Source organism: Anthonomus grandis, chromosome 12, assembly GCF_022605725.1.
Source record: "Anthonomus grandis grandis chromosome 12, icAntGran1.3, whole genome shotgun sequence".
NCBI lineage: Eukaryota > Metazoa > Arthropoda > Insecta > Coleoptera > Curculionidae > Anthonomus > Anthonomus grandis.
In genome coordinates, this window is record NC_065557.1 from 2,680,839 (window position 1) to 2,698,085 (window position 17,247).

General features: G+C 35.0%; 4 protein-coding genes across 6 annotated transcripts; 2 read left to right on the forward strand and 2 right to left on the reverse strand.

Annotated features, from left to right (window-relative positions):
- The first annotated feature begins 89 nt into the window (after positions 1-89).
- On the forward strand, positions 90-3,676 carry LOC126742747 (protein PRRC1-B-like). Of its 2 annotated transcripts, none has more exons than XM_050449536.1 (7): positions 90-290; positions 350-575; positions 2,544-2,767; positions 2,820-2,922; positions 2,978-3,130; positions 3,188-3,341; positions 3,395-3,676. In XM_050449536.1, the coding sequence occupies exons 1-7, from the start codon at positions 206-208 to the stop codon at positions 3,503-3,505; spliced, it is 1,056 nt and encodes a 351-aa protein (XP_050305493.1). In that variant the 5' UTR covers positions 90-205; the 3' UTR covers positions 3,506-3,676. The 2 variants fall into 2 exon arrangements, with proteins under 2 accessions (XP_050305493.1, XP_050305495.1); XM_050449538.1 differs by having other exon boundaries at positions 2,544-2,755.
- Positions 3,677-9,019: 5,343 nt separating this feature from the next.
- On the reverse strand, positions 9,020-11,301 carry LOC126742753 (serine-arginine protein 55-like). 2 transcript variants are annotated; one of them, XR_007662709.1, is made up of 3 exons: positions 10,549-11,301; positions 9,724-9,962; positions 9,020-9,647 (listed from the first exon to the last, which is right to left on the reverse strand). XR_007662709.1 is itself a non-coding variant. In XM_050449544.1 (2 exons), exon 1 carries the CDS (start codon positions 11,210-11,212, stop codon positions 10,553-10,555), a length of 660 nt encoding a protein of 219 aa, XP_050305501.1. In that variant the 5' UTR covers positions 11,213-11,301; the 3' UTR covers positions 9,020-9,962; positions 10,549-10,552. The 2 variants fall into 2 exon arrangements, 1 of the variants encoding a protein (XP_050305501.1); XM_050449544.1 differs by having other exon boundaries at positions 9,020-9,962.
- Positions 11,302-12,258: 957 nt separating this feature from the next.
- LOC126742749 (mitochondrial GTPase 1) lies at positions 12,259-13,578 on the forward strand. The gene has a single exon (XM_050449540.1). The coding sequence runs from the start codon at positions 12,351-12,353 to the stop codon at positions 13,302-13,304; it is 954 nt and encodes a 317-aa protein (XP_050305497.1). The 5' UTR covers positions 12,259-12,350; the 3' UTR covers positions 13,305-13,578.
- Positions 13,551-15,977, reverse strand: LOC126742755 (phosphatidylglycerophosphatase and protein-tyrosine phosphatase 1). The gene is made up of 4 exons (XM_050449545.1): positions 15,579-15,977; positions 14,111-14,188; positions 13,844-14,059; positions 13,551-13,775 (listed from the first exon to the last, which is right to left on the reverse strand). Exons 1-4 carry the CDS (start codon positions 15,714-15,716, stop codon positions 13,644-13,646), a joined length of 564 nt encoding a protein of 187 aa, XP_050305502.1. The 5' UTR covers positions 15,717-15,977; the 3' UTR covers positions 13,551-13,643.
- Between the last annotated feature and the right edge of the window lie 1,270 nt (positions 15,978-17,247).

Sequence of the window (17,247 nt, forward strand, 5' to 3'; positions counted from 1 at the left end):
TGTTTTTTTTTCTTAAAACCTTTCCAAATTAAACAAAAAGATCTAAATTAAGAGACAAAATCTGTAGTCTGGCAACCTGCATGCAAATGTCAAATGTGACATTGACAGTGACACGCAGCTGTTTATGTAGGCAAATTTTCGACGAAAAAAACCAAAGTAAATAAATAAAAAAAGGCTTTCTTGTTTCGCCAATAAACCCCCAAAAATGGACAAAGACGACTCCAACGGTTCCTCGTTCGAAATTGTGGACAAAAAAGCGGTGGAACAAGCGAACAACGGCGATAAAAGTGGTGGGTGTAGCGTAAAGACCCCAACGGTCCACCCATCTAATTATACCAACCCTTCGCAGGCACATTGAGCACCGTATCGTCCCCCTATTCGGTGACTTCTCCGGGTAGTGTAAGCCTTTCAACGGGAAATTTACTATCAAACGTAGGGCCACCCTCGTCTTTACCAGATTTCACTTTATGGTCATCATCGAGCCCCAGCAGTGCCGCTGATGCCCCAAAACCAGAAGTAACCGCTGTCACGGCGGCTCCAGTACTTATTAACCCTTTTCCAACCACACAGTTCAGGTGAGGTTTGTTAAAATATTGTTCTACAGATATGAAAACCACCTACAGATATCATACTTACTTAAGAATGTATAAATTGGTATTTTATATTTTAATGAGACTAAAATTCAAAACTTATCTGCAGTATAAATAACATACAATAAAGTGCCAAGTATGGAGCCTTGTGGCACTCCTGAAATAATTTATTTATTTATTTATTCATCAATGTATGTAACATTTCAAGTACTTATTAATAATTAACAGTAGTCTTAAGTAAAAACTATAATACTAATAAACAATACTGTGCTAAACATAATCCAAAGAGTGGGAGTCGGGCACTATCCCAAGATAGTTGCCCTAGCTGACGACTTAAATTTATTTAAAGATGTACTGAAAAAATCAAGATCTTTTGCAAATCTATTCACTGTAGAAGCTATTCTATTTATAGGACTGTTTAGTAGATAGGATGTTCTGCAAAAGGGAATGTGGAGAAGCGCCTGACCTCGTGTTGTGTAAGAAGATACATACAAAGAGAAAAGGCACAGACATTCCGGACTTCTAACAATACCATTCAGAACCTTAAACGCAAAGCAAACATCAAAGAACTGCCTTCTACTTGATAAGGAGTTTATGCTCAGGTAGGACATGGTCTCTGAACAGGTAAGATCCAGGCCTGACTTCATAAGAGTATATCTGGCAAACCTGATAAACTTGTGCTGGAAATTTTCAAGCCTCTCAATGTGAATCAGAAAATGAGGTGACCAAACAATATTGGAGAATTCGAGAAGAGATCTCACCAGGCAAATATATAGTGTCTTCAATGCTGACACATTAGTAAAGTCTTTGCAAGATCTTTTGATAAAACCAAGCAGTTTATTAGCTCTATTTACAGTATTTTCGAAGTGGTGGGAGAAAGTAAGACTCGGGTCCAGAAAGACACCCAAATCCTTGACTGAGTCAAGCTCCTTCAAGGGGATACCATCAATAACATATTGACAAGGAGGGGAGACCCTTAAACGAGTAAACCTCATAAACCCACATTTCCTAACATTCAATGACATTTCATTCGACTTACACCAGAAAAACACTCTGTTTATATCTCTTTGAAGCACCAACTGATCCTGAGAGGAGGAAATCCGCCGAAAAATTTTCAAATCATCAGCGAAGAGCAAAAACTCAGATTCCAGTAGGGAGCCGAGGTGATTGATAAAGAGACTGAATAACAATGGTCCCAAATGGGAGCCCTGAGGGACCCCTGAAGTTGTCAAAAATGGGTTGGACAAAAAACCACCAATTTTAACACGCTGTTCTCTATCCATCAGATAAGACTTGATCCAAAGTAAAAGAGATCCGCTGATGCCGAGATCTGAAATATGAGAGATAAGAATATTATGGTTGACCCTATCGAAGGCTTTACTAAAGTCCGTGTATATCGCATGTGTTTCATTACCGTCGGCAAAAGATTTGAAGATATAGTTGCTAAAAACAAACAAGTTTGTATCCACAGAACGACCTCTGGTGAATCCATGCTGCTGATCTCCAATTATTTCCTGAAATGTGCCAGATAGAACCACCTCTACACAGTGCTCGAACAGCTTAGGAATTGCAGAGAGGATACTAATGGGACGATAGTTAGTTATGTCACTCTTATTCCCAGATTTATAAATAGGACATACATGAGATAGCTTCCAGTTCTCTGGAAAAGTTCCAGAAGTTAGGGACAAATTGAAAATATGAAAAAGTAGAAGGAAAAGAGAATGGCTGCATTCTTTCAAAAGCCTGTTTGGAATTCCATCGGGACCCGCTCCCTTTCTGCTGTCCAGTTTAGCTAATGCTGTTTCAATTGTAGTAGCACTAAGGAACACGTGGTTGATATGTTTATATATGTTTATAATGTTTATAAATCTAACTTTCTAATCTACTGAAAAGACCTCTTCCCTTTCTAACCTAATTCCATTTAATTATAAAATAAATTAATTCCACTCTCAGTGCAGCGATTCCGCCCAATAAAGGTGTACCCCAAGAAGCGACCGCTTCACAACCGAAAGCGACGTCGCAGCCCCCGGAGGCGGAACCGGTGGCCCCAAACAGTTTCTTAGGCATGTTCAAGGGGGCCTTATCGAGCCAAATGGTGACGAAAATGGTCGAAAAGGCCAAAAGTTCGGTCGATTCGATCATCACCACCTTGGACCCGCAAATGAGTGAATATATTAGTAGGGCCTTAGTAGGTCCGTTAGGTTTTAGGTTGTCATGTTTATTTTGTAGATTCCGGTGGGGATTTGGAGATAACGGTTGCCTCAGAAGAGGAGGATCTCGTTAGCGGTGTGAGGGAGGCGGCCCATGCCGTTTTTGGGAAAGCTTGGGTCAAGTAAAGTCTGAATGTGTCTGATTAGTACGAGTTGATTTAATTTTTTTTTTGTTAGTGGGATAAGGTTGGGTACTAGTGTGCAACAGTCTCAGGCCATCGGGTTTGATGCTGGACTAGTTATAGCCGAGGAGAGAATAGATTATTCTATGAAGTTTAGGAAGACGCCCACAGTTGCCTTCGAGAATATTCTGGTGAAAAAGCGGAAGAGGTACGTCCGTATCAATTGCTCTTAACAGTTTTTTTTTCTTAAATGATAAGTTTTTAGTTGGTTCGATATGAGTCTGTTGGTGCTGAAAGACGAAGAACACGATATAAACGTTCACATACTGTCTCAGTCAATTCCGGTTCCCGTAGAGAAGATTATTGGGAAAGAAGTGGCTGAAATTGATGTAGAGCAAAAATTAGCCGAGAATTTAAAGGTGATTATGCTTTTTTTTTGAAAACTTCATATCTTAACGTTCGTGTTTTCAAGGCAATTCCCGGTTGGCAAGAAGAAGTTTCAGGCCTAACGAAGAAAGAAATATTTAATTTTGCCTCGAGGGTTTTATTTAAAGTTTATAAGGACCGACTGAGTCAGCTGTAGTTGTCCGTAACTTAACAACCGTTCCCTATAACATTTATTCAAGTATTAAGTAGGAAATCTCATGTATTTTTTTATTTTAAAGGATTGTATATAAGTTTTATTGTTTACTGTATATATTATCCTAGTTGTAGATGTTAAGATTATATTCTATTAAAGCCATATCTAGTAATGTTCAAAGGTTTTATTTAAAAAAATTTCAACATTGACCTCTGACCAGAGAAAACCGAAGAGAGGAGGAACTCTGTGCTGATAAAACGCCCAATTAGTTTCCATCTTTGTCTCTCTTCGTGAAGTAGGTGGCGCCGATAGCGTTTGCCCCCATAATTTAAACTGCAGCTGTTAAGCATTCAATTATTTTTTATTTATTTTAATCAAAATCAGTCATAATGTCTCAGAAGTCAAATGTTCTGAGACATAACGGCTGGTTTTAATTAAAATAATTGGTATGTTTTTAATTAAAAGAATGCAATTTGATAACATTCACATTGGGAAACTAAAGAAAATAAATATAATTCTGAAACGTTTTGTATTGTATTTTTAGTATATGGTATAACTATAATATGTACATGTATTTTCATAATTTATAATGTAAGATGGTAACAGTAACATGCATATAGATAAATGCAATTAAAATTCAGGAAGGTTTTAATTACCACGCTACTAAAAATAATATCCCAAAAAATATATCATTTGGTGTAACACTTTGTATGTGAATGAATACATATACACATGTTTCATTATTTATGATGCAGTTTTTTTTTCAATAAAAATTTAATTAAAAGAATAAAACAGGGAGATTATATTAAGTTATATTATTAATAATAAAAGTATGTAATTTTCAGAAAATTTAATTCATTTGACTATTTATGGTGAAGTTTTTTATTTTTTTTTTTAAATAGTTTCTTTGTTTTACAAATCTCTTCATTTTTCCTTTTGCACCACCATGGGATACCTACATATTTTTACTACAGCCTTAACAATTACCTTAATGAAGATATCTGTGCCTAACACAAGTCAAAACACTAAAATCTGTATTCTACAACTACTAACTACTGTAACCAAGTTAACCATCTAAATCCGGTGGGTAATAAAATACGTAAAATTCAAACACTCGTCCAAAATCTCTGAACTGATGATGTAAAACAAAACAAAATTAATCAGCAGCAACAACTATTCAGCCATATTAAAATTCCCGTGTTCATGTCAAGCATAGAGAAATGAATATTAAATTAAACTTAGCACATTGAAAGGCCTTTCAATGAAAAAAAAAGCCTTTCAATGTTCTAAGAAATTAAATCATACTTTTAATTACTCTATGATGTTAAGCAGGGATTGCACTATTGCCGTACTTAATTATAATTTTAGAAATACTAGAGAATTGAACGGAAGCTATCCCGTATTTTTGCATTCATTTAGACGGAGATAGAAGAACGCAGAGCCACGATATGGCTCCAATTACCCCCATGGCTCTAATTACCCCAATTTTTTTGAAATTAAAAATTTATTGTAGGAAATGCCTCGAAATTGGAAAAGGAAAACTGAGAAGGCGGCTTGGACCCTGGAAGACCTACAAAAAGCGGCGCAATTGGTCGGAAAAGGACTACTGCAAAGTTCAGGAAAACTTGGTAGGCACCCCATCTTTACCCTTCAGCAAGAAACGGAAATGGCACAACATTTAGTTACCCTTGCAAATATGTTTTATGGGCTAACTAGGTGGCAATTTTGTCGCTTAGCTTACAGATGTGTCGAAAATTTAAGAATTAATCACCCCTTTAATAAACAGAAGCAGTTAGTTGGAAGAGATTGGCTAGATGGATTCTTAAGACGGAATTCCACGATCAACATTCGTAAACCTGAGGCCACGAGTTTAAACCGCATCAAGGGTTTTAACAAGGACGAGGTAACTCGCTTTTTCGACAATCTTCACACGGTTTTGTCTAAACAGAATTTCAAGAAGTCCAATATTTTTAATATGGATGAAACGGGAATAACGACGGTTAAAGAACCTGGAACTATATTGCCTAGAAAAGGTCAAAAAAAGGGTAGGTTCGGCAACTAGTTGGGAGCGTGGCAAAAACATTACTGTAATTTGTTGCATGAGCGCTGCCGCATCGTTTGTGCCCCCATTTTTTATATTCCCCAGAAGACGATTTTCTCCACTACTTGCTAAGGATGGGCCTCCAGATGCAGAATATCAGGTTACTTTTAACGGCTGGACCAGTGGCGAAGCGTGAACTTTTTTTTCGGGTAGACAAACAATAAAAATCGTTAATTAGAAAAAAATGTGTATTCAATATTATTCATTTTAATGAAATAGAGAATAAAAGCGCATTAAATATTAACTCAAAGAGAAAAATTATGTAGTGATATAAAAAAGAAAAAAATAATTACTACTAGCATAAAAAGATAGATAAATAAAAATAAATACTGCTTACAAAAAACACAACATAGGTATAACTATAACTTATAAATCCATAATATCCATTATTTTAAAATTAATTAAAGACAAATAAAAACACAACCAAAATACAATTGCCAATATCGAACAGTCGTTTATAAATAACCACTAAAAAAACCTGTAAGATGTATTGCGGCCAACCAGATCAAGCGTGTCCATAAACAATAACCCTTAACAGCATAATAAAATAGCTGGTCGACTTCGATAGACAAAAGCTCGAATGTCTTTCCCGCGAGTAAATTTTGCATACGTAATAGGCAGAATGCTGATGCGGCCGGACCTCTGCCACCTGCTTGATGCGTATATGGTTCGATTAATTGCTCTAAATTTCGGAAGACAAATATCAATGTGTCTTTCTGGGGCTCGCATACAATAATTGTGTGTCAGCCCTGCATTTTTATTTTAATTGGTGCATCAGGCGGGGCGCGCCTTATAGATATTATAGATAGATAGATATTATAGCCGTTTAGATACTACATAATAATAGTAAGGAGCGACTACGTTCTGTGTTAATTTTTTTTAAATTGTAATTCAACAATTACATGAAATAATTACGTAATAAATTAATGACAAATAACTGGATAATTTTGGGTAGACAGTGTGTACCTTGTCTACTCGTACGCTTCGCCACTGGGCTGGACTAATGAGGAAATGTTCGAATTGTGGCTTAGGCATTTTGTAAAATTTGTTAAGCCCAATCGTGTTGAACCAGTATAACTTATTCTATATAATCATTCTAGTTATGCAACGCTTGAAAGTTACAATTACTGCAAAGAAAATTTCATTACGATACTGTCCCTCCCACCACATTCATCACATCGGATGCAGCCGTTAGATGTTACATTTTATGGTCCACTAAAGTGTCTAAAGTCCTACTATAAAGAATGTGACAATTACATGAAGTCAAATACCCTCACACAAATCACTCCATATGATGTTGCAAGTCTTTTTAACAAAGCTTATTCCAAAGTTGCTTCTTTGGAAAAGGGAATATCAGGATTCAGATGCACAGGTACTTTTCCATACCAGCCAGATATCTTTACTGATACTGATTTTGTCTATAATTGTGTGCCACCAGCTTGCGTGGATACTAATGAGAAGACAACGGGATTACCGGCAAGTAGCTCTAAAATAACAGAAGCAAAGACAATGCCCAAAATCAGACACGGTCTCCTGTGATTCATGAAACACCAACAAAAGATGAAAGTAGTCGATCATGCGATCCCGTGCCAGGTTGTCCGACATGGCAAGATGAATCTGATCAGTCCATTAATACGTTGTCCATCTCTGATCTCCTTTCTATAATATCCCCATTGCCTCAAAAAGACGATAATAAAAGCAAGAACTTAAGACAAACACGAAAACAGCAATCCGAAATTTTTACCCAGACACCTATGAAGATATTTTTTGAAGAAAAAAAGCGAAAGAAACAAGAACGTGATGAAACAAAAAGAACATGAAACGCTGGCATGAAAACCGAGAACATAAACAAAACTAAAAAGAACAGCAAAATAGAAAGTGCTAAACGACAAGTAGGAGCAGACGAATTGTGGTCATCAGCAGATGAAGAACCTTTGAAGAAAACAGTTATTAGCAAATATGTGTCCAAAACGGAGTCAAAACCAGTTAATAAATATATTAAATATGCAAAAGGAAAAGTTGATTACAAAAAAAGGCACGAACAAAAGACAAGTTGCTGAAGAATCGTCATCTTCAGAAGACGAAGAGATAAGTGAAAAAGATATTTGTGACGACGACGAGTGCGATGATCTTAGCGACAGCGCCGCTCATGTTAGATGCATTATTTGTGACGACGTTGGAAAAAATAATGAACTGTGGTACCGTTGTACGAATTGTGGCAGTTGGGCACACTCTGAATGTTCAGGCGTAGAAGATGCAGAGGGCTATATTTGTGATTTTTGTTTACGACGGTAGTTATATTTTAGCATGTATGTATTTTTGCCTAAGAATTTATGTTACGTTTGTTAGATTTTCAAATAAAGTCCATTTTTTATAAGAACTAGCTTAATACTTATTAAAAAGATCTTAAAAACTACAATAATAAATCTGGCTCCCATTACCCAATCGTTGTGGGAAATGAGAGCCAAACGCACTATTTTAAAAAGTTTTTTATAAAAAGAAATAAATTCATTTTTTTCCACAATTGTTATTAAAATGTAACGTTAAAAAATCCTTTTAAACGCTCGCATCTTTAAAAGAACTTGAAAGTTTTTTTTATATTTCTATTGACAATGATGCATTAAGTGGCTCCAATTCCTCCCGCTTCCCTAAATTATTTTTAAATGCGAAATGCTTAATATTCCAGCTAAAAACTAAAATCTACCCAATAAAGATCTTAAGGTATTTGCAACGTTTTGTATATGAATATTCCACTTAAGTTGTTCATCTATGGTAATACCTAAATATTTTATGCTAGGTACTGCTGAAATATAAGTTAATATAATCTTATTGTTCAATTGAATATTTAACCTATCATAATTTGGAAGACCATCTCTGTATGATAAAAAACGAAGACATTTAGTTTTATCATAATTTACACTCAATTTCCAATTAAAAACTCTTTTGAAATTCTTTTTACAATTTCCCAGTTTTTTTCGGTAAAAAATAAAACTGTATTCGCGAAGCTAATAATATCTGCTGAAAAATTTGTTTCCAATAAAGAGTTTAAGTAAATTATAAAAAACAAAGGTCCTAGTATAGTGCCCCGAGGTACACCGCACTTTACAATTCTTGTTTCACTAAAAATATTTAATACTACTGTAAAAAATAAACAACAACAGTAACAAACTACAGATTTGTCTCTTGAAGTTTGTTTTCTTTCTTTCTCTCAAAAATTAATATAAACATATATACAAATATTTAAGATGTACCTACCTGTAGATTTTTCTTGAGGATTTTTTCCAGTTTTTCATGGAAACCAGACTACTACATTGTGACTCATTAAGTTACTAACAAGTAATATTAGACTGATTATATTATAGTTTCAATTTATAGAGAAGGGATTTTTTAGAAAACTGAAAATATAAAATGCCGAGTCTCTTTCTATCAAATTTGCGTATATTTCACAAGACAGCAACATTGCCTAAAAATCTGAATATTCATGCTGTGTTATTAAATTTTTTCCTCAAAGTACCGGTTTTAAAAACTTGAAAAAAGGGTGAATATATAAATAATTTCACTTAGATATTATTAAATTTTTGTCTGAACCCTTTTTTGGTATCTACACTTACTTCAAATTAAAAAACCAGAGACAAGTTTCACAAACAGGCCCATATGAACAAAAAAACCTTTCAAATTCAATACCTTACTTCCTATTTACCACCAAAACAAACTCTACATACTAATTAATTAAAAAATGTCATATGCATCCAGGATTTGATGCGTTCTGTAGAACCCTTATTCAGTTTTTTTTTTTTTGGAAATTTCGATCCAAACCACTTGATCCAACTTTGAAGGTAGATGCTACCGCAGCTCAGTGTCACCCTCAAAATTGGAACCTTGATGGAGATAGTGTCCCTGGGAAATTAATTTTTTGGCTGGCATTGGTGTCGGTTACGGACCCCCGTTACGGAAAGGAAAAATTATGCAGCCGCTTAACCCCAATTGGGACTTTTTTTTTTATTCGGACAGCCTCACGGGTTAGTTTTAATTGGTAAATTGGACCTATAACAAGCAAGATTCGTTTTTATCAAGCACAGATATTTAGTTTTTTTTTTTTTTAATTAAATAAGATATTTACCATCCGTTTAAAAAGGCCTGGTTAGTTCTAGTTGTAGGTCATAAAGTGGGCGTGAAATGTAACAAAGTGAATTAAATAAATTTAGTGGGATTTTGGGTCCAATTTTGTTTTTTGGGGTCCGTTGGCCTGGTCAATACTCAAACCCCCCTGGATGGAAAAACTGAATCTTCTGTGATTTTTTTTTGTCGTGTACTCTCGTTTTGTGGAACTGTATGGAGAAGTGGGAATGGATCAAGTACCTGCATAAAATACACATGTTAGAGTCTGGAACACACTGTTTTATCAAGTTTTTATATTACATACTTCAATTCATTATCAACACGTTAGAAACATTAAAAAAAAATTTTAACTAATGAATGAAATGAATATGGGATACCATATTCCTCTATTATACTCAAAACTATTAAATGTGAACCTATTGCAGGATAAGGACAAAACAGAGCAATGAAAAAGGTGCATCGATAATTATAAATCTGTTGTTTTCTCTTTGGGCTCCTTATATATGATATTTTAATACTACATAAAATCATAGCTAAAATATAAGAAACCTTAAGGACAATTTTGATTTGGAACAAAATAAAAGTGCCCCCATTAACGGTCAACTCAAAGCAATATAAAAAAATGGAAGACACCTAAATTCCCCTAAACATAAAATAAAAATTTCTATTCTTATTAAGGTGCAATCTATCTGATATTGAAGTTATCTTGTGGAGAAAATTTTCATTTTTAAAGAATCAATTTTGACCCTGCACCCCAATACAGAACCCAAGCGAATAAGACAATTAAAAACTGATCCCGTAATATATCATAAATTAAAAAGTAAACCTTCTTAATCCCTTGATCTGGACCTATTATCCGCCCCACCCAACGGTGACCTAGATCTAGATCTCGAATGTGACCGACTGGCCCTCTTAACAGCCTCAACGACTCTAATCCTACGACCGTTGATCTCTGTGTCATCAAGCTTCTCGATGGCATTTTTCATATCCTCGTAAGTAGCAAACTCAACAATTCCTTGATTGTTGTGCTTGTGTGCGTCCGCGAAAGTGACCTCTCCCGCCTTCCTCATATAATCTTTCAGGTCTTGCCACGAGCAACGGCTTGAGAGGTTTTCGATGATCACTTGGAACTTGGTCCTGGTAGGGGGGCCGTATCTGCTCTCTCTACGACCGTCCCGGTCTCCGCGGTCGCTTCGCTCTCTGGGGCGCGAGCCTCCGCCCCCGTAGCTTCCCCTTCTGTTGTCCTTGTAACGGTCGGTACCCCTCGGCGTACCCCGGGCCCTCTCTACCGTAATTCTATCGCCCATAAGGTCCTTACCGTTCATTTCGTAGCAGGCGTCCTCGGCGTCCCTGTAGTCCTCGAACTCGACGAACGCGTAGCCATTTTTCATCGCTACCTCCTTCGTACGGCCGTAATGGCGGAAGAATTTTTCCAGATCTTTTTCGCGGACTTTGTGGTTTAGGCCGCCGACAAATACGCGGGTACTCATCGTTCGGTAAATAGAGGATAAATAAATTAGGTACTTGAAATAACGAAAAATTATTGAAGAATGCTTACGAAATAGTGCTGGGCTTATCGATGTTTTTGACACATCGATGCTCTTGGTCGATATTTTGCCATCGATATTTACTTTTCGATACCCGATGTTGATAAAAAACCAGAATATTGATTGAAAATTGACGCGCCTCCGACACGCTAAATTTAATATAAATAAACTATTTTTAGTATTATTAATATTTTCTTGGCATGTGGACTGAAAAGCCTTAATTGAATTATATAGGGGATACCCGAATTTTTGAGATCTTAAATTAACGATTAACGGATTCGAGCAGAACTAACTGAATGAGAGAACTTCGGACAAAGTCATTTTTCGACCTCGTTTTTGAGCCCAAAAATAGACTCTAAATGTGCGATATCTTAGCTAATATAAGAGCTACGACCTCGCGGATGGTCTTATTGAATTCAGAATGACGAAACTAAGACAAAGGCGTTGGAATTTTTCCGATAGTGCCCATAGAAGCCGAGATATCGACCTCCAAAGTGTACCAAATTATTTTTTCCTTTGTTTTTTCATGCTGTATTTTTAATCTTTAGTAGTTTGATAAATATAAGCTTTTGGATTTGTATTTCTATGCACTATCCAGACCCAGACTAAGTTTCATCGGTGTTTTCCTGAAATCGATGTTTCATTGCGATGTCTCAGCACTATTTCTAAACTTGAAAAAGTAAACGTCAAAGTTGACAAGACGGCTTACAAATGGAGGAGTTGACAGATTGAATTGACAGTAAACAGCTGTCGGTGATTTTATCGCTCCATTGCCAAATCGCTATAAACTCCGTAATTTAAACTAGGATTTTTAAGAAAATTCCATGTAAAAACCAAAACTTACCGTTGACTTACGTAATAGATTGATTTTTACCTAAACTTCAGGTCACTTTTGTGACCTTCACCTTCAATCGAACTTTAGAAACGTATCACTTGGCAACACCGGCATCATTTCCCTCCCCCACCATGACATATTTGACATGCCTGACTGTTGTTTACATTTTTGAGGCTATGTAATAATACATAACAAAAATACAATTATAATTTATTAACAATTTTAAAGAAAATAGTGGCCTAAACTATGGCACAAAAAATAGCAAACGATAAATTCCGAAGCGTTTTTAAAACGATAGACCGGGACGTGTTGCGCTGGTTTCCCGGTCACATGGGCAAGGGGCTGAAGCAAATGCAACAAAAACTAAGATCGGTGGACTGTATTATTGAGGTGCACGACGCCCGAATACCGTTTTCGGGCCGCAATGCCGATTTTAAATATACGATCAGCGGCGTAAAACCGCATATTTTGGTGCTGAACAAGGCGGACTTGATAGAAAAAAACTTACAGCCCCGTATAGTTGATAGACTCGAATCCGATTATCCGCATGTAGTGTTTACGAATTGCAAGGATCACAGTTGTCGTGGGGTCAAAAAGATATTTCCTTTGGCTCAAGAGTTAATAGGAAATTCAAATAGATATAACAGGGAAGCCGAAGACAATTATAATATAATGGTTATAGGGGTGCCAAATGTTGGAAAATCTTCACTGGTGAACGCTTTACGGGCAAGACATTTAAATAAGGGCAAAGCCTCGCCTGTTGGGGCCAACGCGGGCATCACGAGAAGTGTCTTACATAAAATTAAAATGTGCGATAAGCCATTGTTTTATATGCTTGATACGCCTGGAATTTTAACACCTAATATCCCGGACATTGATATAGGGTTAAAATTGGCACTTTGTGCAACTATTCAGGACCATCTTGTAGGCGAAACTATTATAGCGGACTATTTACTGTTTTGGCTCAACCGTCATAAGCACTTTGAGTATGTCAGTCATTTTAACCTGCCAAACAGTACCGATGATATTTTGGATGTTTTAGCACATATTAGTAAAGAGTTTAAGAAGGTTTTAAGGGTTAGAACCCCTTTAAACGAATATGTTTTAAGACCCAATTTAGAGGCTGCAGCACATATTTTTTTAAAGTCCTTTAGGGATGGTTCTTTAGGAAAATATATGTTGGATGAAAGTCTTTTGTAGGCATTTAAGGTAAATTGAATTAATTTTGTTTAAAAAAAAACATTGAATATATTACAACAAATACTAAATATTTAACAACAATTTTGTACTGGTAGCTAAACGTCTAGAGGTATAAGAGTATGTTAAAGCTAGAATCTTATTGTCAATTTTATCCCTATTAATAGATAGAAAACTTGTAAGTACCTATTATTATTTTGAGCAACTTTAAGAAGGAATGTCTTGGTGGCAATAGAACTAGAGTAGAAATGCCATAAATAAATATATATTATAATAATTAATGTGTTATTTTATACTGACAATTAAAGCCCAAAAAGATATGCTTAAGTGATTCTATAGAATTTATTTTTCTGGAGATTTTATATTGTGCTTCCGGAATATCTCCAGGGCTTCCCATTGTTTCCTATGCATTAAGATGTGCGGTCTTTTTTCTTTCATATGGTTTACGGCTTGTTCAGGGGTCCAGTTGTACCTCTAAATAGTACCATTTATATGATTTCTTAAGCTTAACTATTCTGGCAAATGAATTATATGAAAATTACCTGCATCAGATAGCAGCCAACCAAAGTAGCACTTCGCGTCCTTCCAGCTTTACAATGGATATAAACCGAAGTAGTAGAAATGCCATTTTTCACATTTTTGGGATCCACAAAGTCGTTAATAAATTTCACTCCTTCTATGAGCTTTTCTTGGCATGGAGTGGCGAATATGTCTGTCGTTGCTAGTTGTAGGAAGGACACTCCGAGGTCTTTCCAAGACTTAAATAAATGTTTTTTTTTAATGATTTTAAAAGTAGTTTTATCGCTTACCTTTGCATCGTGGGCGAGAAATAACTCGTAGTCTTCATTCATAGACACCACCGCCTTCACATTTTCTTTTTCTACAAGCTAAAATTAATTCGATAAATGTTCCCCAATCCATTGAACGTTTCATAAGCATTAGTGGTGCCCAATTGATATTAAATTCCAATGTTTTTGTTAGAAATTAAAGTTCAGGGATTGAGCAATTTAAGATCCAACGATTTTTAGATTTTTTTTAAGAAGCTCAGCTTAATTTGGGAAAATTTGGATGTTTTATATGGACCAGGGTTTTCCTATGCTTCTATTTACTTATGGACACAAATATTGAAAGTATACTAGAGTATTATCGCGGTTTAAAATATTTTTACTTTATTCCAATATTAAATTTAAAAAATAATGAGGATTAAAGACACTTTTTTAAAAATGTTTACCAAATTGCTTCCTTTAATTTATGAACGTTGACGTTTATAAATAACTGTCAAATTATTGACATTTGACACAACCTATTCAGGAGAATCAAACTAATTACTACAGCGTTGCCGGATTGTGAAGCTGTTTTCTTAGCTTTTATTCCTCATAATTATTTTATTACATAAAGGTGTCAGACCAGTTGCTTTACTTTGTTTAAAGTTTTATTTCCATGTCGATTTTTTATAAAAGGACTTTAAAGTAACTTGTGTCAATAAATTGGAAATTTTGTGACAAATAATTTGACATGTAATTGGTTGGGTTGCGATAGGTTGGGTTGTTTTGGTTGAGTTGGGTTAAACCATACTAGCCCTTACAATCTTAAGACTTTATATATCAAGTGAGGGATCCTTAAAAATTAATTAAAAAAAAAATTAATAAAACTGAAAAAAATATATAAACAGATGTTGCATGAATACAAACATTGAACAATAGGAAATTCACTTACGACTTGTAAGTTTTCCAAGAATGTCTAAGTCAAAACCGAAATTTATTCCATTAATTTTGTTAATAACTGCCGACTTTTACCCAAACTTTTTGTCCAGTATGGCAACACTGCAGAATATCCTCCTACAAAATTGACATCTTGGAGAGTTTTCCCATAGCAATGTTTTCAAAATGACGTCATATAGTAAGAAGTTTTTTTTTATTTTTTTGGGGCAAAATATGGTTATATTTAAAAAAAAAATTATTTTAAAATGTAAACTGTAGCCTTTCTACTTGGCAAAATTTTTTTTGCAAAAATCGCTAGGTCTTAAATTGCTCAAGCCCCTTAAAAGTTCTTTTAATGTGGCCTTTTGTTAATTAGACCCCATTAAATAAAAGCCAATAGCAAAATGCTGTAAATAGCTCCGTGCGGAGCTATTTACATCTGTGGGTATCACACCAAAAATGTAAAATATAACCTAATTTTGAAACACTTAGATTCGTATCAAAACATAACCTCAAAAAAAAAAAGGGCCACTTACAGCAAATACAAAGGAAACCTACTTAAGCTCTTTATACGTACTTCTTTGGCAATATGGGGAAAGGGCAGGGCCCCCAAAATGACCGTGTCGTCGATCCTATTGTACCATTGCCTAGGGGTTAACCGTTCCATGATCACATTGTAAACTAACGTGGGGTAAAAACTGACCCTCGCGAACATCTCCGTGAGTAAACAAATTGAGAAAATTAATCATAAAAAACCACCGGCAGTATCGATTTTACAACACATGCACACACACACAAGGAGAAATTAAAAATTATTTTGAGCATGCCAAAAGTGACGTGTTCGGAACGACTGTATTGCCGTAAATTTGCCCTATTTAATTTTTTTTTCTTTATCGGTGTGAGGCGCACATTCTCGTTTCTTTTCGGCTGAAAGGAAAAGTTTAAAAGACACGCTTGGGTGTGACCATCATGATGATGATGATATGCGGAGAAAGTTCGTTCAAGGATTAGTATGGCACAATATACTTAATATTATATCTGTACTTTGGTAGAATAAAGGCCAATGTCCATTTCAGCTGTGTTGTGAAAAACAGGGTTAATGAGATGGATTGACTTTATATTTTTATAAATTGTGACCCTTTTTTTCCTACGTTACTTATTTTTGGGATTTTAAATATTAAGAAGGGATTCTTTTTGAAAATGTATTGTTAGTCTTCTAAATTGCAAAAAAAATGGACATTGGATCCAAGAATCGAAAAGCAGTACGGACATTGGCCCCTAAGCGCGGACATTGGCCAAGGCGGTATTAAAGAGCTAATGGACATCGGCCTTTTTGCTACAATAAAACAATCCCAATTACGAAAATAATCTTTATTTATACACGAAATTCGTATTTTTTAGCATTAGAAAATTAATTTTCTGTGGCCATAAATCTTTACTGCTTATGATACCTACACTAAAATAACAGAGAAAGTTAGTTATGTTCTTCATGCTCAGGGTCTTGTATATCTTCAACATTTAAAATCTTTATAAGTTCTCATAAAATGGTTTGTTATAATCGCTAATGTAAGGCAGCAAATCTAACAAATCTTTGATTTTAAGATCTGCTAATGGTAAAGGTTCTTGATTTATAGGTTTAGGCACATCAATATCCAGAATCGCAGGCCGGTTTCGTACAGAACCTCTTCTCAGGTCAACAACCTTAAATTCTTTACTATTAGGGTTGCCACGAGACGAGACGAGACGAGATTAAGAATTGTCTCGTTTTGTCTCGAAAAGTTCTGATACCTATATAAAAGCCCAAGATAAAACTTAAAAATTTAATAGACTTCAATAAACAATAAACATATTATAGGTACTTAAGTATGAAAGTTAAAAAAAAAAATCATATTCGATTTTTAAATTAATTGGGCAGGTAGGCATGTTGGGAAAGATTTTTTTAAGATTTAATAAAATATTTATACCCCATTAAAGTCATGCAAAACGCATTTTCCAACAATCTATAGTAAGTAATAATATAAAGCAGTCATAGTGTTTTTATAAAAGCGGCAATAGCGGAATATTGAAAATAATATTTTATATCCATTTAAGCTACAGTTGTCAACATACCTATTAACAGCAGAAAAATATCAATAAAATGTTAGAAAGGTAGGCATTAAATTATTAAATAATATTATTTTTAATAAATTTAATATTGATTTGTTATTCGTTAAGAAAAAGTTATGTTATGGTTGTCACAGAACTAA